We start from the raw sequence: 24,593 nt of genomic DNA on the forward strand, positions 1-24,593 counted from the left end.
AAGCGCTTTACATAGAATGGGTGGGGGGGTCTCCTCAACCACCAAAAGTGTGTAGCATCCACCTGGATGATGCGATGGCATCGCCCACCACACACCAACTAGTAGTCTAATCCTTTACAGTATAGTGGCATGCAATTTTTTATTGCCAGGGTACGTCACCCCAAACTATGATTTCGCAGCGCTTGTGTTTGAGTTTAACATGGAGTTACTGCATAAGCTTTTCCTTTTTCCTTTTTAACAGTTATGTCCATTCATTATGTTCACACTGTTCAGCAGTTTTTTTAATTTACCAGGAAACATTCAGTTTTGGTATTTGCTGCACATTAAGACTGAATGATGACTTGTGAATAATACAAGTTGATAATGGGCATGATGTTAAGAATTAGAAACAAAAGAGATATATGAATTTTCTTTTCCTATAACCTGTACCCTGGTTAAGTAGGGAAGGGGGATCAATATGATTTGCTAAACTATTTACAAATTAAAGACATAAAAGTTGTCATTGCATAAGTATTCAAATCACTTATCACACCCCGCAGTGCACCACGCTCCCTCTGATCCTCTAGCACTGCTCGACTGGTCCTACCATCTCTCAGGGTACAAGAAAGGCATGCATCAAGACTCTTCTCTGTTCTGGCAGGTGGCAGTGGAATGAAGTTCGCCAACATGTCTGAACAGCTGAGTCACTGGCAGTCTTCAAACGATGTCAAAAGACCTACTTCTTCTGAAAGTACTTAAATTAGCACTTTAATTAAAAATAATAATAATAATAATAATTGTGTTGTCTGTGCTTTTCTTACTACCTCCCCAACAGAGTTTTTTGACTGATGGTATCCTTAGTCCATGACCTAGTGAACCAGTATCAGGATGTATTTATTGATAGAGACTTCAAAGCACTTCTGTAAGTTACTCTAGATAATTGCGCCTTCCAAATGCCATAAACGTAAATGTAAAAGTATTCACCCCAGTTACCATGAAACCCTCAAAACAGCCCTGGTGCAACTAGACCATCAGAACTAACATAATTTGTTGAATGGAGTTTAAAAATTACAGTGTCATGTGATCTCAATGGAAATACATCTGTCCATGGAAGACTCTAAATCAGTGGTCACCAACACTCTTCCTTAAGATTTAACTTGCTGCAGGTTTCATCTCCAACCAAAATCTAACCCACCTGTTTTAGTTGGTCAAGAACTTCTTAAGGCAATGATTAGATGGTCAGGTGGGAACGATTATGTTTGGAGCTTAATTCTTCAGGAAGGTAGATCTCTAGAAACAGGGTTGGTGACCACTGACTGGTCTAGAGTCTGTTAGAGAACATAGCTAAACAAACAGCACCATAAAGAAAAAATAAATAAATAATTCTGCCAAGAGAAGTGTTTGTTAGGAGGGCACTAGTCAACCAAGAGTCCAAGTATAACTCTAAAAATCAATTTCAGTTCCACAATATAAAAAGATGGAAAAGTTCAAAGGGGGTGAATACTTGTACAAGGCACAGTATAACACAGCTTTCATTTGGAATATGCTTCGATATCACATTAATGAGCTAGTATTGAGAAAACTGTTAACAAGTACATTTAAGTCAGAATTTAATACTGTCAAACAGTATCATAATGATAGTACTTAATATATGACAATCATATCAGAATGGCCATGTAAATATGTATCATATGTAGCTTAAGAATTGGTATTATATGGACGTGTGGTTAGTGGTGATAAAGTAAATATGCTAGACATCTATATGTATTACAGAAAAGCAACAAAATTAGAAGTATAATCATTGACTTTATTTCATTTTAAATCTATGTTGGTACAGCCCAATGACACAATACAGAGACAGCCATGATGAACTGCAGTCTGTACAGCTTATAACAACACCGTCAGACATAAAGGAGAGATTTACAGGCAAACACTTTCAGACATGTGATGCATTTAAAGATATATAAGTTAGACAAGTCCCCAGCTAAAGGCAGCTCCAAATTGGAGGGTTATCCAAACATGAGGCTGTGATTTAGGTAACATGACTCCCAAGTATTACAGTAAAATTGTTGTGATGCTTAATAGATGGAAAGTAGAGTGTGCTATACCCTCAGGCAACAGGTGGCCTTTCATCATTTGCGTACAGTTAAAGGAGGAAACGTAATACTGGTAAAGCAGCACTGCTTGACTAGATGCGTTCAACATGCATAATTAAGGTTTTTCTAATGAAAGATGACATGTAGGAAACAAGCCCATCCAAATCCAATATAACAGTTATATTGTTTTGGAAGTAGACTATATCAGCAATAAGGTGAAATTATTAGAAGTATAAGATTGAAAAAAATTGAAAAACAAGAAACTGTTAAACAGCAAATCATTTGATTTGGATTCATACTTTCACCCCTAGAAATGTATCAAAACTGTGTATACCTGTATTTTTTAAAACTCATTGAGAATCTAGGAATTTGCATGGCAGTATGTCTGTGATAATGCTCTATCATATGAACTAAAGTGCTATTTTATTGCTGTTTGCATAGTCTGATTATGATTCGGATATCCCTTGATACATATTAAAAGCCCTTAATGTGACCTGCAATATGTTGACATACATTTCTAACCATTTCTATCAGTTAAAGGTCTAAAGACCATGACTGAGAGTGCTGTTTGTGTATTGGTGGCTTCTGCTATATTAATTCTGCAAACATGAATTCTGAAATAACAAACTATGATCAACAAATCATATATCGTGCAGCTTTATCTCATGACATAGCTGGTACTTTATCTGCTCGTGCTGAACAGTGTAACGATCAGTCCGAGCACTGCAGCACAGTTTGTGCCAGTCAGAAATAGATCCAAGAAAACTGCTGGTGCAGACGTTGTTATAAAAAGCAGAACAGTCCGTGTTCTCTCTTACATGCAGCAACTGCAAACTGGTACCATTAGGCATCATTGCTAACAAGTTTTTTGTTGTTGCTGTTGTTGTTGCTGTTTTTTAAAGTACAGAGTTCACTTTATCCAAATTTTTAACCTAGTCAGCATAATAGAACTCTTTAAGGACCAATTGGTCAATCTAATTTTTATTGTTTTGACACAAACTGCATACCTCAAACAGACTTATTTCACCAGAACTAGCAGACAGGCCAAGAATGCAAGTAGGAAATGTTCTCCCATGTCAACATAACTGAATGTCTGTCTCATCACCAAACAAAGCCTACAATCTATTGTACATGGTGTTACATACAGCTTCATGACGCTCCCCTGACCAGTGCTACTCTTGATGAGTACTATTAGTCACAAATTTCACATGCTCATTTGTTGACTTGGTGCAACAAAACCCCCATTCATCCTAGCTGGGTGAAATGATAGAGCGGAAAGATACACACAGGGCTTTGGTTAGAATAATAATACACACTGAACAACGCACGTACAGCCTTAGTTTATTCCACAGATGTCTGGAATACTTACAGACTGGTTTTTAATTCAGCTTTTGTTAGTAGGTTTAGTAGTAATTTTAGTAGGTTACTTTTGTTTATTTTCTATACAATCCCCAAAATGACGTTAAGTCGTTAAGCTTGTAATGAGCCAAAAATATAACAAAATACATAAATTAATTATAAAGCCACATTAAAATGTGGGCTCCTGAGTGTGGTGCAACAGAAAAGTGTTCACCCGATCATCCAGAGATCACAAGCTCTCTCCCCTATCAATCACAGTGATACTAGCTGATCACAGGTGTCTGGGAGTTACATTTACATTTATTCATTTATCAGACGCTTTTATCCAAAGCAACTTACAAAGGAGTTCATGCATGTGGAAGGAGGGGCATATCATTTTCCTCCGAGTGTGTTGCATAAGCAGCAGATGTAGTAATGTAATGTAGACATAGAATAAATTATGGAGCAAATCAGAGAGTGAGAGAGAGAGCGAGAGAGAGAAAGGAAGGAAGACGTTTATAATAATCTTCTATACAATCAATAAAATAAATTAGTAATAACTTATATTAATGACTTATTAAAAACTTATTACTTGCCCGATTTTATAGATTACACGACAACTATTTTCCTAATTTCCTCACCCCTTATATAATAATAAAAAGGGAGTGTTAAAACCCAAATCAGATATTTGACAGATATCTGATATTTTCAGGGAGTTATTGTCTGATATTGATGGTTAATGCAGACTGGAACAATGGTCAGTGTCTTTGTCTATGCACATTGTCTATGCAGTGAGCTGCTGAGGATTAGGATGGCTTGTGGTGTGAAGTTCTCATCAACGGCAACATCAAATATTTTGCAACCTGACTTGATTTGTCCATTTCAAAGGTTTGTCCATTTCATAGGCTGGCTAGGAAATTATTGTCTTGAAATACTTAAATTAGAACTGAAACTGGTCTTTCCTTGCAGGTTTTAGAGACTGCAATAGCCTTTTACTGGTTTCATATCTCACACAAGCAAATGTTGCATTCCTAGTGCTTAATGCCTGTTAAAACACCACAACACTTCATAAATGCAGTCTTTCTACTCTGTACTTAATCTGTTTGGCCATTTTTGAGTCACCACATAAAAAACCCTGAATATAATTAAACAAAGCACTAAACTTTATACCGATACAGCGAGATACCAGCTCTAATTCAATGAATCTATCAGGAACAAATAATCCACCCATACATTTTCCACACGGGGTTCATGCTTAAAATAATATATTGTCGGTTTCTAAACTTACCCAAGACGTTAACTAGATACTTCTGGTAAGAAATCTAATAATCTGTGCTTGAGCTGCAACATTTTAATCTGCCCCAGTCACATTCTACACACTGCTTTACATTGGCAAAAGTATTATAAATTGTACAAACCAACAAAGCAGGATTAAACTGTATTTAACAAAGGATTTAAACATACCCTTCACCTAAATAGTAATTTCAGCAGTATGCTCTTAATAAAAGCCTTAAATTATTATACATAATGTCAGAAAATAATAGCTATGAGAAGAAGGCCTCTTCACTACACACATCATATATTCATATAGTCAGAAGTAGATTTCACTTCATATACATTTTCTGTATTAACACTGCCTTATTTAACATGGTCTTCAAATAAACAGCATTCTTTAACAGTTTTCTAAGCTTCCTTTTCATTAATCATGATTAGTGAGTTTTCATTTAAGCCTTCAGACTTTGCGTTTACGCTCCGCAAGTTTATATTCGCCATTCTGGCACAAAGCTCTCTTGTGGGCGGAGATTTACTCTCATTGGTTAGTGAGATTTAGATCAAGAGCTCCCTGACCAGGAAGTAGAGACTTCAGTAGCATGAACTGTGGAGAGCGTTCTGGATGCGGTTCTCTGTATAATTACGGTGTTTGTGCATCTTAGTGGAAATTACTTACTTAGTCAGTATATTAGTTTATAATTAATATTTGAGGTTTGGGTAGTCTCATACGACTATTTTCTTTTTTTAGATGAGCTCTTGGAGTGTCGCCGCCGTCGTCATCATCAACCTCATCATCCTTCTCCTCAACGGGACACTCAAGGGGTGCTTCTCATTTCTTATTTGTGCATTCTCATTTCCTTTCCTCGCTTCCTCTCCATGCATCTTAGCTCCACCCCCTTGGGATGTGAGGGAAGGATGCAATGATGAGATGTGAGGAGGGAGGAAATGAAGCAAGTCTAATAGAATATCTTCACTCTCTCAAGCGTCATTCAAAGCGACGTCAACTACTGATGACTGTGCTCAGCTGGATGACCTCACTGCGCTTCTGGGATCTGCCGTTATGCTTATTTTTTTTGACGTGCTGTTCCGTTGTTGGAGCTCGGTTAATAACAACACTCTTAATAAAGCAAAATGCACTAATAGTATGCGAAATGTCTGGGTTATTCAACAATGAATTAATAAACAATACATAAATTATCGCATCTTTTATACATCTGTTTTGCATATCCAAACATGCAAGGATCAATTAATTACAATACTCATTGTAAGCATATTATTATTCAATTATATTTCACACAAAATTCCATCACATCATCAAAGGATTTTTTGTGTGAGATTGTGGCAGATGTATAGGAGATGGGGAATTTACACGAGCGTCGGGTTTTCCGACAAGAAACACGTCCGCATGGGATACACCCGTGTATCCTCGCTCCTAGCTCCTCTGGAAGATTCCTCACCCCTTGTTCTTCACCTCCTCGCGGTGCAATTAGAAAATTGATATCAAGATGGTTGACGCAGATCAATTTCCGGTTCACGTGCTGGAGGACGGAGGAGCGAGGAAACTAGGAAGTATCAGTTTGTGTATTGAGAAGCACCCAAGCTGTCGATCCAAATCTCACTAGCCAATGAGAGTAAATCGCTGTTAAGCTCCGCCCACACGTGAGATTTGTGCTAGGATGGAGAACAAAAACCTACGGACCGTAAGCGTAAAGTCTGAAATTGCATTCATAAACCATGACTAGCGGAAAAAGAAGCTCAGAAAACAAAGAATGCTGTTTATTTGAAGACCATGTTAAATTTTTGCCACTGAGTTCACTGTTTTCAATTTCAGACTGTTTTTCATCTCTCATTGTATATTTTTGTTCATTTCTTGAAAAGTTACGGTCAATTCTTTTGGAACAAATTTAATTCCATAATATTACATCTAAAGTTGATTGGTTGAGCACATTTCTGCTGTGACTGGTTGTAGTGAAGTTATTTAATGGGTTTCTAAATACAGTTCCCCTTTTTGGCCCACTATGGTGATTATTATAATTTATGTATCTTTTCAAAGATGTGAACTATATCTGTTCAAATGTTGTCTTACGCTCATATGAGAAGAAGCACCAATTCCCAAGGATATGTGTGTGTTAGTCTGGCAAAAGAACTGCTTTATACTATCATCATATAGCAGAGATATGAGCAATAGAGGAATCTTAATTAGCAACCCTGGGAGTTTTGAACTCCCTTTTCTGGTAGTCAGGTTAGTGAGAAAAATGACTATTATGGGATGTGGAAGGAAAACTATGATGATTTCATATGATAAATAAGTCCATGTATGGGTAAAGGGAAGAAGGAGAATTTATGTTAATCAAGTCTGTTTGCAACCAATCGTGTATTTTACTCATTGTTCTGTATATTATGAATAATTCATGTATGTCTCTATCCATGTCCCTCGTAGCACTCCGAGGTAAGGCATGGTTGGGGTTGGTAAGGTAAGAGTGGCTACTTGGATTCCTGAGCAATTGCTGATTGAATTTACCACTAGTTAGCTAAGTGGTGCCATGACTGTGCTGCCACACGATCCATCTTGAAAGGCGAGCAAATCAGTGGGACATCGTCTAATATCTGTCAAAAAGCAACTTTTTTTAATTGGAATTTAAATTGTATGGAATTATGAATGAAGATTTTACAAAGATTTCCATTTGTTGAACAGCTGATATACACTTACTGAGCACTTTATTAGGAACACCTGTACACCTACTCATTCATGCAGTTATGTAATCAGCCAATCATGTGGCAGCAGTGCAATGCATAAAATCATGCAGATACGGGCCATCAGCTTTGGGTGATGTTCACATCAAACATCAGAATGATGGAAAAATGCAACCTCTGTGATTTTGACACTCCATGGAATGATTCTTAATGCCAGACGGGCTGTATTGAGTTTTTCTATAACTGCTCATCTCCTGGGATAAAGAAAAAAACATCCAGTGAGTGACAGTTCTGCGGACGGAAACATCTTGTTGATAAGAAACGTCAACAGAGAATGGCCAGACTGATTTGAGCTGACAGAAAGGCTTTAATATCTCAGATAACCACTCTGTACAATTGTTGTGAGCAGAAAAGCATGTTGAACCTTGAGACAGATGGGCTACAACAGCAGAAGACCATTTCTACTGATAAGAAACCTAATTGCCATCTATATCATGCTCCCAGTTACTATCACAAACACTGTCAAGAAAGTAGATATGGTTCTTTAGAATGGACCATGGTTATTTACTCTTTAATTCTGAAATGCAATACACTGAAATTCTGAAAAACTAAACAGTAAATGTTTCCTTTATGATACAGTAAAACATACTGCAAATAAATATCTGTTTCAGTCTTACTTTAGAAACCAACATTAACTGCTGAACATCACAATCCTGAATGTCTAATCCTAAATTAAAGCAAATTACACACTGTAAGAATGTTTTTTATTTTGATTTGCATTATTTATAGAACATTTATCGACTTTCCACCCCTCATTGTTCTCAAGAAATAGAAAAACAAACCTGGGGGTGTGTGAGCGCTAGCTATGTGATGCTCAGAGTAAAAAACAACACAGACATCAGATACAAATGCTGTAAAAGTAATGTGCAGAGAAACAAGGAGGACGTGTAATTCTGCAAAGCAATAAAACAAAAGTAATGGATGCATGTTTCACCTCTTGTGACAAAGAACACAAAACGCCACTCCGGATCGAAAGCACAGATAAACTTGTTAAGTAGTATTGCTTTTACATCATGTGACCAACAGATGATATTCCTGTATCAGTTCATTCCTGATAAATGGAAATGTACAATTATGGCATTGTGTTTTGTTTATTTATTTGTATTTCCAGAAAAGAGAAAAGGATGACAACAATCTTTTATAAGTGGATTCCATAATACAGCAACTGAAATGAACTTTTAGGCCACACCATAGCTTCAGTTCTATATTAATAGATAATTTATCTAATAGATAATAGATAAATTTACACAGAAAATCTCTGTTCATCATTTTCGCATAACAGAAAATGGATGGACGGATGGACGGATGGATGGACGGACCATATCCATGCATGTCCATGCTGGGCTGTATACTCTGCTACCAAGCAATTCAGAACGATATCGACATTAACCAAAAACTTCTTTACAAGCAGGTGGTCATCAAAACCAAATCTCAATACACTTACATTTGTTATTTGCTACACTGTATGGCCAAAAGTACTGTATGAGGTCACCTGATCATTACACTCATATGTGTTTGTTGAACATCCCATTCCAAAACAATGGGTGGTAATATGGAATTGGTCTCCTTTTCTCTTCTGGGAAAGCTTTCTACCATGTTCTAGAGCGTGGCTGTTGAGACTTATGCTCATTCAGCCAAAAGAGCATTAGTGGGATCAGGCACTGATGTTGGGTGAGGAAGCCTAGTTCCAGTTCATCTTAAAGGTGGTGAGTGGGGTTGAGGTCAGGGCTCTGTTCAGGACACTTGAGTTCTTCTGCTCCAACCTTGGCAAACTATTACTTCATGGATCTCGCGTTGTGTACAGGTGCATTGTGATGGTGGAACAGGTTTGGCGTAGGCTTGCTGCGATAGTTGGTGTTCCCGGTGTTACACGGTGTTCGGCCGCACACCGATTACATCACTTGCCCGCCATGGCACCGCCCCCACAGTCGTTTTGCTTTTTTAGAGTAATAAAAATTATTTCGTTCAGTTAGAGGATGCACACTACAATTAAAAACCGTACGCGTCTGCTCAATTCATCATGAGTCGAATGAGTCGCAGCACAGATCAAATTTCATTTATGATGTAACGAGAGTGAGGCGAGCTGAATGACAAGACAATGGTGGAAGATTTGGTTTCAAAAGTTCTATGTTTAATATGAGTGAGTACTGTTTTGTTGTCGTTGTGTTTTTCCATTAAGAATAATAATGAACCCACCATTCAAGCAATTGCTACCCCTGAATTGCCGCGAATTCGAAAGAGAAAGTAAAATGCGCACATCCGCAGGGGCATTCATATGCGTTTAAAAGCGAGGTGTAAAAGAGGGAATCCGGTGATACCAGTATTACCGGGGTTGTCACACATCGACTAATCGGTGAGAAAATTTCCTCACCGTCACGTCCCAAGTTTTTGGCATTTTTGTATAATCTGGCAGTGCAAATAAAGAGTCGCCTCATTTACTATGAGGATGTCAGTATCGGATCAGTATCAGGTGACATCAGATATTGGTATTGTGTTTAAAATAAACAAGTCAAAACTCAATGCTAGTGGCATTGACAGGGATGCCCCCCTCACCAACAAGTTTAGCCCTCCTTTTTACGAATTTGTATGCCAGATCTACTCTTAAATTATACTGCATACAGTGCCCTCCACTAATATTGACACCCTTGGTAAATATAACCAAAGAAGGATGTGAAAAATTGTTTTCATTGTTTAACCTTTTGATCAAAAATATTCACAAAAATACTCTTCTTTCATGGATCTCAAACAATTGCAAACAACACAGGTTTATCAAAAAAAAAACTCTTTGTTAAATATATGTGTGCCACAATTATCGGCACCCCTATGAATTCATATGAGAAAGTATATTCCCATTAATATTTTACATTTTTTAGTACACCTGGGTGACTTGGAACAGGAAATTGTTCAACCCTGACTTCCTGTTTCACAGGGGTATAAATATGATGTAACATACAGGCCAAATTCCCTTAGTCATTCATAACAATGGGTATAGCTGTGATGTGCGGCAAAAGGTTGTTGAGCTTCACAAAATGGGAAGTGGCTATAAGAGAATAGCACAAGCATTGAAAATGCCCATTTCCACCATCAGGGCAATAATTAAGAAGTTCCAGTCAACTGGAAATATTATGAATCAACCTGGAATTGGACGCGTGTCTATATCGTCTCAACGCACTGTGAAGAATTTTTTCATTGGTAAAGTTAAAAATATTAGATTAATAGATAGCAAATTAAAACCAGGTAGTTTTATAACTAACCCTGTAGATGACAATATAGATGACAATATAGCAATATCAGATCAACGATTAGAATGTTTTAGAGAGATCTAACTATCTTCATTAATCTCTTCAGCGAAATAATCAACTTGCATACTCGATCCTTTACCTACATGTTTCTTTAAACAGATTTGTCCTGGAGTAATTGAACCACTTCTAAATATAATCAATTCTTCCCTTACCACTGACTATGTACCAAAATCATTTAAATTAGCAGTTATTAAACCCCTGATTAAAAAACCTGACCTTGACCCCTCTCAACTGTCCAGCTATAGACCTATATCAAATCTCCTCTTTTTCTCCAAGATATTAGAAAATGTTGTAGCACAGCAGCAATGCTCATACCTACATAGGAATAACATTCATGAAATGTATCAGTCGGGGTTTAGACCTCATCATAGCACAGAGACAGTGTTAGTTAAAGTAGTAAATGACCTACTACTGGCTTCTGATCAGGGTTGTGTCTCGTTGCATGTGTTACTTGACCTTAGTGCAGCTTTTGATACTATAGATCATACTATTTTCCTTGATAGATGAGAAAATGTTGTTGGCATTAAGGGAACAGTCCTCTCCTGGCTCAGGTCTTTTTTCACCGATCGTTATTGGTTCGTAGATGTAAATGGAGACTTCTCTACGCATACTGAGGTTAAATTTGGTGTTCCACAAGGTTCTGTTTTAGGCCCACTGCTGTTTACTTTATATATGCTACCTCTAGGTCAAATTATTCATAAGCATAGCAATAGCTTCCACTGTTATGCTGATGATACACAGCTGTATGTTCCAGCAAAGCCAGATGATAGCAGCTTAATAAAGTTGAGGAATGTGTAAAGGACATTAGATGTTGGATGCTTATTAACTTCCTCTTACTTAATTCTGATAAGACAGAAGTACTTCTACTAGGACGACGTGTAGCTAGAAATAAGCTTTCTGATTACACAGTAACTCTGGATGGACTTTCCATTTTGTCATGTGCAGCAGTAAAAGACCTTGGAGTGATCATTGACTCCAGTCTAGCATTTGATGCTCATGTATATAATATTACTAGCATAGCCTTCTTTCATCTCAGAAATATTTCTAAGATAAGAAATATATTGTCACTACATGATGCATAAATTTTAGTTCATGCTTTCGTCACCTCTAGACCAGATTACTGTAATGCCATTCTGTCTGGATGTTCCAGTAGGTGCATAAACAAACTCCAGTTAGTCCAGAATGCAGCTGCTAGAGTCAGAACCAGAACTAGAACCAGATGATACGACCACATCACCCCGATCTTATCAACACTGCATTGGCTCCCAGTTAAATCTCGCATTGATTATAAAATACTATTATCAACCTATAAACTATTAAACGGTCTCGTGCCACAGTATCTAAGTGACATTTTGGTTTTCTATGATCTGCCACGCCTACTTAGATCAAAAGGTGCAGTCTATCTGACGGTACCTCGAAGAGCAAAGACTACAGCAGGGGGAAGAGCTTTCTCTTATAGAGCCCCACTTAAATACTTCCAATAACTTCCAATTAGTGTTCGGGACTCAGACACAGTCTCGGTGTTTAAATCTAGGCTTAAAATGTATTTGTTTACTCAAGCCTACCATGAGTAGACTTTCTATTATGCTAAGCACAGTCCTAATAATCTTTTCTCTCCCTATCTCCTTCTGTCGAGCCACACACGATTTTATGGAGATACTAGAGATCCTGATCCTTTATGCTCTCCGGACCTGCCTGATCCGTTCGGATGCCCTACCTCTGGATGGAGCTCTCATCTACTCCAATTCCAGATTGCTGGGACTACGGTTGCTCCTAAGGCCAAAGAGACTTCCTATTAAACCATAATGAACTTTCTTTACTTTTACACTATCCGTTGTTACCCAGATGAGGATGGGTTCCCTTCTGAGTCTGGTTCCTCTCAAGATTTCTTCCTCTTAACATCTCAGTGAGTTTTTCCTTGCCACCGTCGCCATCGGCTTGCTCAATTGGGATTAATTCACACATTTAAAATCTGTATACCGTGTTTATAGGTTTCTGTAAAGATGCTTTGAGACAATGTCTATTGTAAAAAGCGCTATACAAATAAAATTGAAGTGAACTGAAGAGGATGGTTCGAGTGGCCAGAAAATCTCCAAGCATCACAGCTGGAGAATTGCAGAAGTTAGTTGCGTCTTGACATCAGAAAGTCTCCAAAACTACAAGAAAAAAGGCTTCAAGAAAAAAGCCTCTACTCACATCCAAAAACAAACTTAAGCGTCTTCAGTTTGCCAGACACTACTAGAACTTCAAATGGGATCGGGTTCTATGGTCAGATAAAACCAAAATAGAGCTTTTTGGCAATAAACACCAGAGGTGGTTTTGGTGCACACAGAGAGGTAGCCATATGGAAAATGACCTCATGCCCACGGTTAAATATGGTGGTGGCTCTTTAATGTTTTGGGGATGTTTTTCTGCCAGAGGACCTGGACATTTTGTTAGGATACATGGCATCATGGACTATCAAATATCAACAGATATTAAATGAAAACCTGACTGCCTCTGCCAGAAAGCTTAAAATGGGCCATGGTTGCATCTTCCAGCAGGACAGTGATCCAAAACATATGTCTAAAATCAACACAAAAATTGTTTACTGACCACAACATCAAGATCCTGCCATGGCCATCCCAATCCCCTGACTTGAAACCCCATAGAAAACCTGTGGGGTGAACTGAAGAGGAGAATCCAGCAGAGTGGACCTCGAAATTTCAAGCATCTGGAGAGATTCTGTACGGAGGAATGGTCTCAGATCCCTTGCCATGTATTCTCTAACCTCATCAAGCATTATAGGAGAAGACTCAGAGCTTTATCTTGGCAAAGGGAGGTAGCACAAAGTATTGCTTAAAAGGGTAATGATAATGAGTCTTTATTGATCACATACAGCAAAGTGAAATTCTTTCTTCGCATACCCCAGCATGTCAGGAAGCTGGGGTCAGAGTGCAGGGTCAGCCATGATACAGCGCCCCTGGAGCAGAGAGGGGTTTTTTGTACTTTTTTGCAGAAAACTACTTGAACTGGTGAAATTGCGATCATACTAAATTGTTTTGCACGCTGTTTCACAGTGATGTCTGTTGGTAAATGAGACCTTTTAGCTGTACTTATGTTCGATGCATGTGAATCAAAGCGGGCTTTGACTGATTGCGTGTTGTGATGACGTCACATGATGTGTCTTGGTCCGAATCTGCGGAAAATCTGCAGTAATCTTTAAAAAAAATAGCAAGCTCCTCCGAACTTTGTAGAGTTCTCTTGATTTTGCATTCATTTCTCAATGATCATAAAATCCTGGAGGGACTGACTATTAGGAAGAAACACGGCATGAATCCAGTAGCTGATTAGGGACAAGAAACACTTAAAGCACTGACTTTATGCGTGTGTGTGTGTGTGATAGTTTGCCCAATGCTCTTCTTAATGTCATCAAAAAGGCTACATGATGTTGTGCATTGCTCAGCCCTAATAATGTCCTTATTAGATATATTAGATTTTAGCCTGTCCATCTAATATCATGACCAGCAGCTACTGCATCTCCTAATCTCATGGAAGAACGTCTTCAGCACTGAGCTGTGGGTCAGGAATAAATAACACCTGGAGGAAAAAAAAATGATCTGTACAAAAGTCAGCTGCATAGATTTATCGACATAATACACTCTCACCTGCACCTTTCCTCGTCACTGGGGTGGAATCCTCAAGGGAAACTCTCCTGTATCTTTAATATCTATCTTTCACCTGGAAATTTGGATATATTGCATTTTTAAAATGTACATAAATGGAAAGTATTTCGTTTTAAAGCTTTAAAAGCTACACTACACACCTTTCCAGGTAAATGAAAAGGTACAAAAGATCTAAGGAAAAGTAGTTCAGTGTCCTTTTTGTCTGAGAGTGTAAACTTTACAAATAGCACAGTTCATATCAGATACATGAATAAGGCGAGATTGTTTTAATCATTAGAGTGCACACTGTGTGGGAAGCGTTTCGGATTAGACTTGATCAAATCAAGGTGACTAGAACATAATTGCTGAGGGTGAATGAGATGCGGCCGGACATCGGCATCCGGCAAAACAGGTAAGTTAGTCAGCTAGCACACACCAGCGTTAGCTACAGCGCTAACATGAGGTCTTGTGGAACATATATATTTATATATTTATATATATATATATATATATATATGAGACGCGTTTTCTGAGCTAGCTTGACTGTCTAGTGCACGGACGGTAACAGCGTTAGCGGTACCTGACATCTGCAGACCATGTCGGCGTCCTGGGCCAGGAGGTCCACCACTTTGCCCTTGCCTTCATCGCCCCACTGGGCTCCAAGCACAACGGTCACTTTGTTGCCGAGGCCCGGAGCGGTCCGCGCCACCGTGCTCCCGTTATCAGACATGACCGAGTGTCCGTGTGCGCCCTAGCCGCTCACTGCTTCACTTCCCGATGCGTCTCCGCCGAGGCCACCTAACTGTACACTCACTGTCTTCACGACACAGCCGCGTATTATCCCCAGACACGCCCCCTACATAGGCTGCGTCTCAAACCGCACGCTGCTGTACACAGTATGATTAATAATCTGATCTTCTGCTTAGTGCGTCAGTGCGCGGTTTGGGACGCAACCACAGGCGGGACATACAGGGTCCTAAACTAGGCGCAAAATCTGTTATGTCAGTCGCAGTGTAGTCAGGCGTGCTGTGAAATGAGGACGCTGGGGATGAGCCCTGTTTATTAATAATAACAAGAAGAAGAAGAAGAAGAATAGTAAAAGAAACATAATAAACAATAGCAGTGACTATAAGAAAATAAATTATATAGAAATTATATTTATATATTGAGGAAGAACTAGAGAGAGAGAGAGAGAGAGTTCTTCCTCACATATGGATGTGATGGTCAGGTATCCACAAGCTTTGTCTATATTTATATAATTTATTCCATCCATTTTGTATACTGCTTATCCTACACAGGGTTGAGCCTGGAGTCTATCCAAGGGAACTCGGGGCATGAGGCGGGGTACACCCTGGACGGGGTGCCAACCCATCACAGGACACAATCATACACCTATTCACACACATACGGACAATTTGGAAATGCCAATCAACCTACAACGCATGTGTTTGAACTGGGAGAGGAAACTGGAGTACCCAGAGGGCCCCCCCACCGAAGTGGAGAAAAAAACACTCCAAAAAAACACAAGGCGGAGACAGGATTCGAGCCTTCAACCAGGGAGGTGCGAAGCAAGCATGCTATCCACTAAGCCACCACGCCCACCACATTATTTATTTATTTGTTTGTTTTATTTGTTTATTATTATGTTCATTTTGCCAGTGATAGTTGGAGCTAATGGTAATGTGCTCAATTCTTTTGCCCATCAGAAAGACATTTGGGTTACATTCCTGCCCAGGGGCACAAAATATGTACCGAATATATAGTGCATCAATACAGGAAGAAAGAAAGCCTACTAAAGGTAACCTAATATGCTAGTATGCGGTTTGGGATGTAACCACAGGCTTAATTGTGCCCTAAGGGAAACAGAGTGCACCAGACAGAATGATGAAGCCATTATGTCATACCTTATGTAGTGCACTTATACAAGGAAGCCATGTAGACTGTAGACAGCTGAAATAAACACGTTAATCTATGTGCATAAAGAACTGTCTGGTCTGTTAGGTGTGTACAGTTGCAATCAAAATGATTCAACCCCTGTGCAAATCAGGTTTATTGTCAAATTTACAGACTTTCAGCTGTTTGCAATGAACAAATCAAACAAAAGCAATTGAAATAGTTCAACACAACGAATGCTTCAAGTCGTTTCCCCAAATTCAACTGAAAATGCATCTTATAATGATTTTTTCTGTTTAAAAATTATTCAACCCCTGAATAGAATCCCTCACAACAGCACAAATATGCAAACCTGGTGTCTGGTAATCAAGGGCTTTATTAGTTGCACCAGGTGTGCTTGAGCTGGAACACATGAAATACCTGAACTGGCTAGGGGCAGAAATGGTGTGAAATACCTGAACTGGCTAGGGGCAGAAATGGTATGAAATACCTGAACTGGCTAGGGGTAGAAAATGTATGAAATACCTGGACGGGGCAGAAAAAGGAAGCTATCAATGGCTGCAACCAGATTTCTGAGAAGGCAGGTTGTGAAAACCACTCAAGTGACTGCAAAGACCCTCAGTAAGACTTGGTGGCAACAGGCACTGAGGTTTCATTGAGCACAATAAGGCGTGTACTAAACACAGAAGGTTCCCAAAGACATATACCACTACTGACCCAAAAGCACAAGAAAAGTCATCTGAAAGTCATATAAAGAAGTCATAGAAGTTTTGGGATTCTGTTCTGTGGAGCAATGAAACAAAACAGGAACTTTTCAGTGCGATGGATCAGCAGTATGTCTGGAGGAAGAAGAATGAAGTAAGAACACTGTCCACAATCAAGCGTGGTGGTGGCTCAGTGATGCTCTGGGGCTGCTTTGCATCCTCTGGCACTGGAAACCTGCAGCATGTGGAAGGCAAGATGGATTCATTGATGTATCAGGAAATCCTAGGAGAAAACGTCATTCCATCTGTGAGGAAGCTGAAGCTTGGGCATCATTGGGCCTTCCAACAGGACAAATTCCACCAAGGCTTGGTTGCAGAAGAAGTCCTGGAAGATTCTACAGGGCCATCACAGTCACTTTACTTGAACCCCATAGAAAATCTCTGGTGCGATTTGAAGAAGGTGTTTGCAGTATGCAAACCCAAGAATATTATTGAACTGGAGGCCATTGCTCATGAGGAATGGGATAAGATTCCTCAGGAACGCTGCCAGAAGCTGGTGTCTGGCTATGCATCTCATTAGCAGCAGGTCATAACAGCAAAAGAATGCTCTACTAAGTACTAAAGATGCTTGCCATGAAGGGGTTTAATAATTTTGAGACTGGAGAAATCATTATAAGTTGCATTTTCAGTTGAATTTGGGGAAACCACTTGAAGCATTCATTGTGTTGAACTATTTCAATTGCTGTTGTTAAATTTGTTCATTGCATATAGCTGAAAGTCAGAAAATTTTGACAATAAACCTGATTTGCAATGGGGGTTGAATCATTTTGTTTGTAGTAATAAAGGTTTTACAGAACCAAATACCAGTTGTGTTCTTTTTTTGAAGGTTTGAAGTCAGCGATTGTTGCTGGCTAAAGCCTCAAACAAAGCGGTTATTGACATTACATTAAATATTACTTGAATATTTATGACTGAATATTTTTCATTTGTGTTGTGTTTTCATCAAGTCAGATTAATATGATTTTATTAAGGTTATATAATGGCATGTTAGATGCCATCTTGGCTAATATATAAAGCCTTCATCACTTTGAAAGATCTAGCTTAGAATCAACATGGGTTTATTTCTCTTTTATAACAGAAAAATCAAGAAACCTTGTTAAGATAAGATAAGATGAGATAACCTTTATTGATCCCACATGGAAATTCCCTCGTTACAGCAGCTCAATTACACAAAAAACAGATAGGAAAGAATACACATTAAATAGGAATAGAACTGAAATAAAGTATCTAAAAATATATATACAATAGGAATAGAAAAATAAGAATTAAAGTAGTAAAAAAATAATAATAATGGTATATGTACACTATGGACACCTCAATGTATGTACAGATGAATACAAATTTGAATATATACAGATGAGTAACACCTTGTTTATATAAATAAATAGATAAATGGATTATTGTGCAATTAACAATAGAGGGGTGAGCAACAAATAATATAATGTGTGGGTTGATGATGCAAAAAAAGCTAGCAGTGCTACATTATGTTGTTGTATTAAAGAGTCTGACTGCTGTAGGGATGAAGGACCTGCGGTAGTGCTCATTCTTGCACCGAGGGTGCAGCAGTCTGCTGCTGAAGGAGCTGCTCAGGGACCCCAGTATCTCATACAGGGGGTGAGAGGAATTGTTGGGAATTCTGAAATTATTAATACCTTCTCCATGACTTTAGCATTCCTTATTCACCAGGACGAAAAGAGTGAATTAAATCAACTGTTTCAGGTAAATTCATTTTTCTACTTTTCTTTATGTCATGTATTTCTGGCCATTCTGTGCCCATGCTTCAGGTACAGTTCTTGTAGTTCCCAATTTTCACCACGTGATGGAAGTAAAACACACTATAGAGTTTAAATTCACCCATGTAGCCTACCATTCTCTAATTTCTAGGTGAGATTAAAAATGGAAATAAAATATCCGGATTATTAACGTATCTGCTTCTATCTGGACAATGCTATCCTCTATCCTCACTGTGACCACCTTTCAATATAAAAGTCATGTGCCCCCTACAGTGGATAAAATATGTCTACACACCCCTGTTAAAAGTGCATCATTTTGTGATACAAAAAGTAATCCAAGATAAATCAAGTCAGATATTTTTCCACCTTTAATGCGATATAGCAACCTAAAAAAATGTACTTACAAAAACCTGGTTGATTAATAGGGCATGTGATTGTGCTCAGAATTAACCAGTCACATTCAGCACATGTTTAAAAAGAATTATCATACACCTGACATCAGTGAAGTGATTCTGATTAACCCCAAATAAAGATCAGCTGTTTCTGTAAGATGTTCTTGATTTCATCTGACTGCTGAAGCTGTGGTCCATAAAGAGCATAGGAGATCTTATGGTTGAAATGTATCGATCAGGAGAGAGGTACAAAGAATTTCCAAAACATTAGATGTACCATGGAACACTGTAAAGGCTATCTTCAACAAGTGGAGAAAATGAGGTACCACAGTGGCATTATCGAGAAGGAGACGTCACTCCAAAATTGACAAAAGGACAAGATGAAAACCTATCAGGGAAGCTGCCGAGAGACCTATGGCAACATTAAAGGAGCTGCAGGAATATCTGGCAAGTACTGGAAAACAATCTCTCATATTCTTCACTATGGCAATTAGGAATGGTTTTCATCCAAACCTGCCTAAATTCTGCTAAAACATACATATATTTACTCCAAACCAGGTGTAAAATGTGTTATAGTTTGATGAGACCAAGGTAGAAGTTTCTGGCTATTATTCCAAAGGATATTTTTGGCACAAACACCAGACAGCTTATTACCCAAAGAAAACCATGGTGAAGCATGGTGATGGTAGACTCATGCTATGGGGTTGCTTCTGTTCAGCTGGGACCAGGGCTCTTGTCAAGATAGAGGGAATCATGGTTAGATCCAAATACCAATTTATATTTTGGCACAAAACCTGTAGGCCTCTGTTAGTTAGCTGAAGATGAAGATTTCACATTCCTGTGCAATAACGACCAAAAGCATAAATCCAAGTCAACAAAAGTTTGGCTTCAGAAGAAGAACAACGACGTTTTGGAATAGCCAAGACAGAGCCCAGATCCAAAGCCTATCACAAACCTGTGGAATGACTTGAAAGGGCAAATTTGCAATTTGATGAAGAGTGCAATATAAGTTAGTAGTCACTTATTCAAATAGACTGAGTGCTGTATTACAAGCTAAAGGTGCTTTAACAAAATATTAGTTATGGGGGTGTGCATACAATACTTACTTATGCAACCAGGCTATTTCCCCCTAATGCTTATTTGTTTTTCGTTTGAATTTTGTTGTTTGCTATATCACATAAAAGGTGGTGAAAATCTTCTCTTTTTTTACATCATAAAAACCTGCAATTTTAATAGGGATGTGTAGATTTTTGTATCCACTTTATATCACTTACACATTACTTACTGAAATCACACACTGATTTTAGATACTGGTGGCACATTAGTGCAACAAGGAAGCAAGGAACATGGAAAAACAGCTAACATAGCTCCCTCTGATGATATAAACTAGTCGAATACTAATAGTTAACTGTAAAAACTGTAACTGTAACAATACAAACTGCCTTGATGAATACACTATGCACATAACAGCACAAAGACTATACAGTGATAGGTGTCATACAGGTAGGTCTCATTCTTGCTATCACATCTGGTAATATTTTGATTTGTTAGGAATTTATATCCACTCCTTGAAGCTGTCTGATGTTAAAAATTACCTTATGGCATTACAAATATATGATTATAGAGAAAGGTAGTGTTTGAAAATGTAGTCAGTAGAAAAATTTGATTTTTCTTTTGAAATGCAGTAAGTAAAAGTCAAACATATTAGGGGAAACAAAAACTACTATGCACACCAAGAAAGAATTGTTACTTAAAAACAGACGTATGTACAGTAATTAAGTAATTATACTTTGTTACTTACCACTTTTGAAAACCACATGACCTAAACTGCCATTACCAGGCCCATGTTCTAACCCAGGACAGTCAAAAGTGCTGAATATCAAGTGCAATTTTCTCAAGTGAAACTTTTAATTCAAATTAAAATAAATAAATAAATAAAATTATTATTATATCTTCAGTCTATCACAGTATCTAACACCAGAGGGCAGAACTTAAGAACTCAAATATGGGCTAGAACCAGATGGCTGAAGCTCCCTCCACCCTACCCTATAATTTACGTATATGATATGTGGTATAGCCGATCATTTACATTTGTGGACTTGAGAGGGCAGGGTTCATGAAACAATTGCAATGCCTGCTTATTATTTTGTGAAAATTAATATATTCGAATGTTCTATTTAAGATTAATTAGAAAAGTTGGCCAGCATCCCACACATTTACAAGAAATATTTCTAAGTACTATGGGAAATTATGTGAATCTATTACTGATGAGTTTATTAGCACTTTTTTTTTGTCTTATCAAGCTGTCTTCAATGTAAACACTTATATTCAGCTAAAAGAAGCATTAGTCCAGTTTAGAAAAGTAGTGATTGTCAAGAGTAATGACATATTTTTCAGATTTCCTTGGGCTAATGACTAGAGATGCACCGATACAAAATTTCTCAGCCGATACCGATAACCGATTATTCAGAGTGATATCGGCCGATACCAATAGTTCTGCCTTTTATGCCTTCTTTTAAATTAATAATAATTAATTCCACAATTCTGAAAGAAATGCAAATAAAAATTTTATCCTCTCCATTTCAACAAGTTGTTTCACAGTAACTGGTCTCATAAACAGAAAACACATTACTCTAATTAACATTAACACATGAAGTAAATTCTGAAGAATAAAGTAAGATTTCTTAACTTATTGAATGCTATTAATTCATATTAACATTGACTGAATTCTAAAAAACCTCCTGTTAGGCTTAACATTCACTCACCACAAACTAAAGCATTTCTACTTCAAACTGGTAATATATAATATAAACTTTTTTGATGATATTAACTCATATTAACATTAACAGCATATGAAATTTGCTCCTCTACAAATATTTTTTTCTGTACAATAGATACCTTTTTTGTGAGCCCATCTTCATTTAAATCTTTCAACGGTGTACTGGCCCTTTAATTCAGCGCCAGCAGCACGGGAGTAGCGAGCAAGTGAGGGGGTGGGAGGGTCATTCGACTCGACGCCAAAACTCCCGCTTCACTGCTGCTCACTTCCGGTGTAAAATTTTTGTGGTGCAGCTATTACTGAGCTTACAAATGGCAGTTTTGTCATCATTCCAAACAAGAGACATTATCTTTACACACAGCACAAAATCTGTGTTTTCCCGCCCTCTTTTGATTGACAGGATATAATTGGCCCTGATCATCGGATGTTTTTAAACTATCGGCCGATGGCCAATAGCGTGAAAAATAGCCTTTATCGGCCGATGCCGATTATCGGCCAAAACATTGGTGCATCTCCACTAATGACAGAATATTTGCCTAAGTTCCACAAGAAGCATCAGTGTGACCTTGAGTTTCTGAAGTCCAAGTGTAAAAGTCATTAGAAGGATAAGAAACATGATTTTTTTAAAAAGGGAAAACAGGCCAAAACTAAGACACACTCTGTGTAACAGAATATCACTAAGAGGAGAGCCTGTGTGTGTGTGTATGTAGTGATGTCATATGCAATATGCATTCAAGTACACCCGTAGAATTACACCCATAATTCTAAAATATTAAACATTAGGTTACTAATGTTTACTAATGGAGTAGGGTGCAGATAAGCACAAACATGCTATAGTTTGAAAATGTGTGTAAAAATATATATAATTTAAAGTGAAAAGTGTCCACTTTATCTCCCACAGTCTAATAGTGCTGTAGATCTGTTTTGGAGCTTACTAGGTATATAGCCTTTTATATAGATCTCTATGCCCTAAGTACAGTCCCCTCCAAAACTATTGGAATGGCAAGGCCAATACATTTGTTTTTGCTGTAGGTTGAAGGCATTTGTGTTTGAGATCAAAAGATGAATATAAGAAGAGAGTTTAGAATTTCAGCTTTTATTTCCTGGTATTTATATGTAGTTGTGTTAAACGACATAGAACATAGCACATTTTGTATCAGACCACATAAAGAGCAACAGACACAGAATGATTTGGCCAAGAAAACAACAACAGCTGATGACAGAAACACTATGAGAGCTGTGAAGGAAAACCTAAAAACAACAGTCAGTGACATCACCAACAACCTCCACAGGGCAGAGGTGAAGGCATCACAAGCCACCATTTGAAGAAAACTTTTAGAGCAGAAATATAGAGGCCATACCACAAGATGCAAACCACTCATCAGCAGTAAGAATCAGAAAGCCATATTGGAATATATAAAGAAATACAGAGATGAGCCATAAACGTTTTGGAACCAAGATTAACCTCTATCAAAGTGATGGAAAAGCTAAAGTGTGGAGAAAGAAGGGATCTGCTCATGATCCAAAACATACAAGCTCATCTGTGAAACATGGTGGAAGTAGTGTCATGTCTTGGGCTTGCATGGCTGCTTCTGGAACAATCTCACTAATCTTTATTGAAGATGTAATTCATGATGGTAGCAGCAGAATAAATGAAGAATGAAGTTTACAGGAACATTTTGTCTGACGATTTACAAAGAAATGCGTCCAAATTAAGAAGGGATGTCACCAGCTGGGCTCCGTAGTTAAACTTTTTTTGAATGATGCTAAAGTTCTACAAGACTTTTTCACTTGCTAGCAGGCTACTTTTCAGTCGCCTGTTATCTATCTCTTCAGATACAGTGTTTGTGTTCCCAGAGAACAGAGCACATTTTACCCACAGTGATTCTAAGACCACGTTATCTGTTGTGTCAAATGCGCAAAATGTAAAGTCCAAATAAACTGCCGATAACAGAAGTTAGAATCTTGACATCTTGACTTAGTGTACATACAGTCCCCTCAGAAAATATTACAACAGCAAGGTCAGTTCTATACACCAGAGACATTTGGGGTTTTTTGATCAAAAGTTGGATATGAGATGAGAGTTTAGGATTTCAGATTCCTGGTATTTACATCTATATGTGTTAAACAACATAAAACATAGGACCTTTTGTATCAGACCACCTCATTTTGGGGTGAGCAAAAATATAGGAACAGATAAGTCTTGAGGGTGCACGGTGGCTTAGTGGTTAGCATGTTCGCCTCACACCTCCAGCATCAGGGGTCCGATTCACACCACAGCCCAGTGTGTGCGGAGTTTGCATGTTCTCCCCGTGCTGCGGGGGTTTCCTCTGGGTACTCCGGTTTCCTCCCCAGTTCAAAGACATGCATGGTAGGCTGATTGGCATGTCCAAAGTGTCTGTAGTGTATGAATGGGTGTGTGAATGTGTATGTGATTATGCATGGATACGATGGATAGTATTGTGCTCCCGATGCTCCCTGGGATAGGCTCCAGGTTCCCCGTGACCCTGAAAAGGATTAGTGGTATAGAGGATGGATAAGTCTTGATGTAAATAACACTTAATATTTGCTTGCAACAACTGCATCAAGCCTGCGACTCACTGACATCATCTAATTGTTGGTTTCTTCTTTTTTGATGGTTTTCCAG

At 38.3% G+C, this 24,593-nt stretch overlaps 1 protein-coding gene across 1 annotated transcript in view; it reads right to left on the reverse strand.

The window, feature by feature from the left end:
- The window catches only part of adss2 (adenylosuccinate synthase 2), a 32,427-nt gene extending 17,093 nt beyond the window's left edge, over positions 1-15,334 (reverse strand). Inside the window, exon 1 of the mRNA XM_053620875.1 lies at positions 14,966-15,334. Within this exon, the coding sequence (XP_053476850.1) occupies positions 14,966-15,115 (150 nt within the window). The 5' untranslated portion in view covers positions 15,116-15,334. The remainder of the gene's footprint in view (positions 1-14,965) is intronic.
- Positions 15,335-24,593: the final 9,259 nt, after the last annotated feature.

Source organism: Ictalurus furcatus, chromosome 3 (genome assembly GCF_023375685.1).
Source record: "Ictalurus furcatus strain D&B chromosome 3, Billie_1.0, whole genome shotgun sequence".
In the NCBI taxonomy this organism is placed as follows: Eukaryota; Metazoa; Chordata; class Actinopteri; order Siluriformes; family Ictaluridae; genus Ictalurus; species Ictalurus furcatus.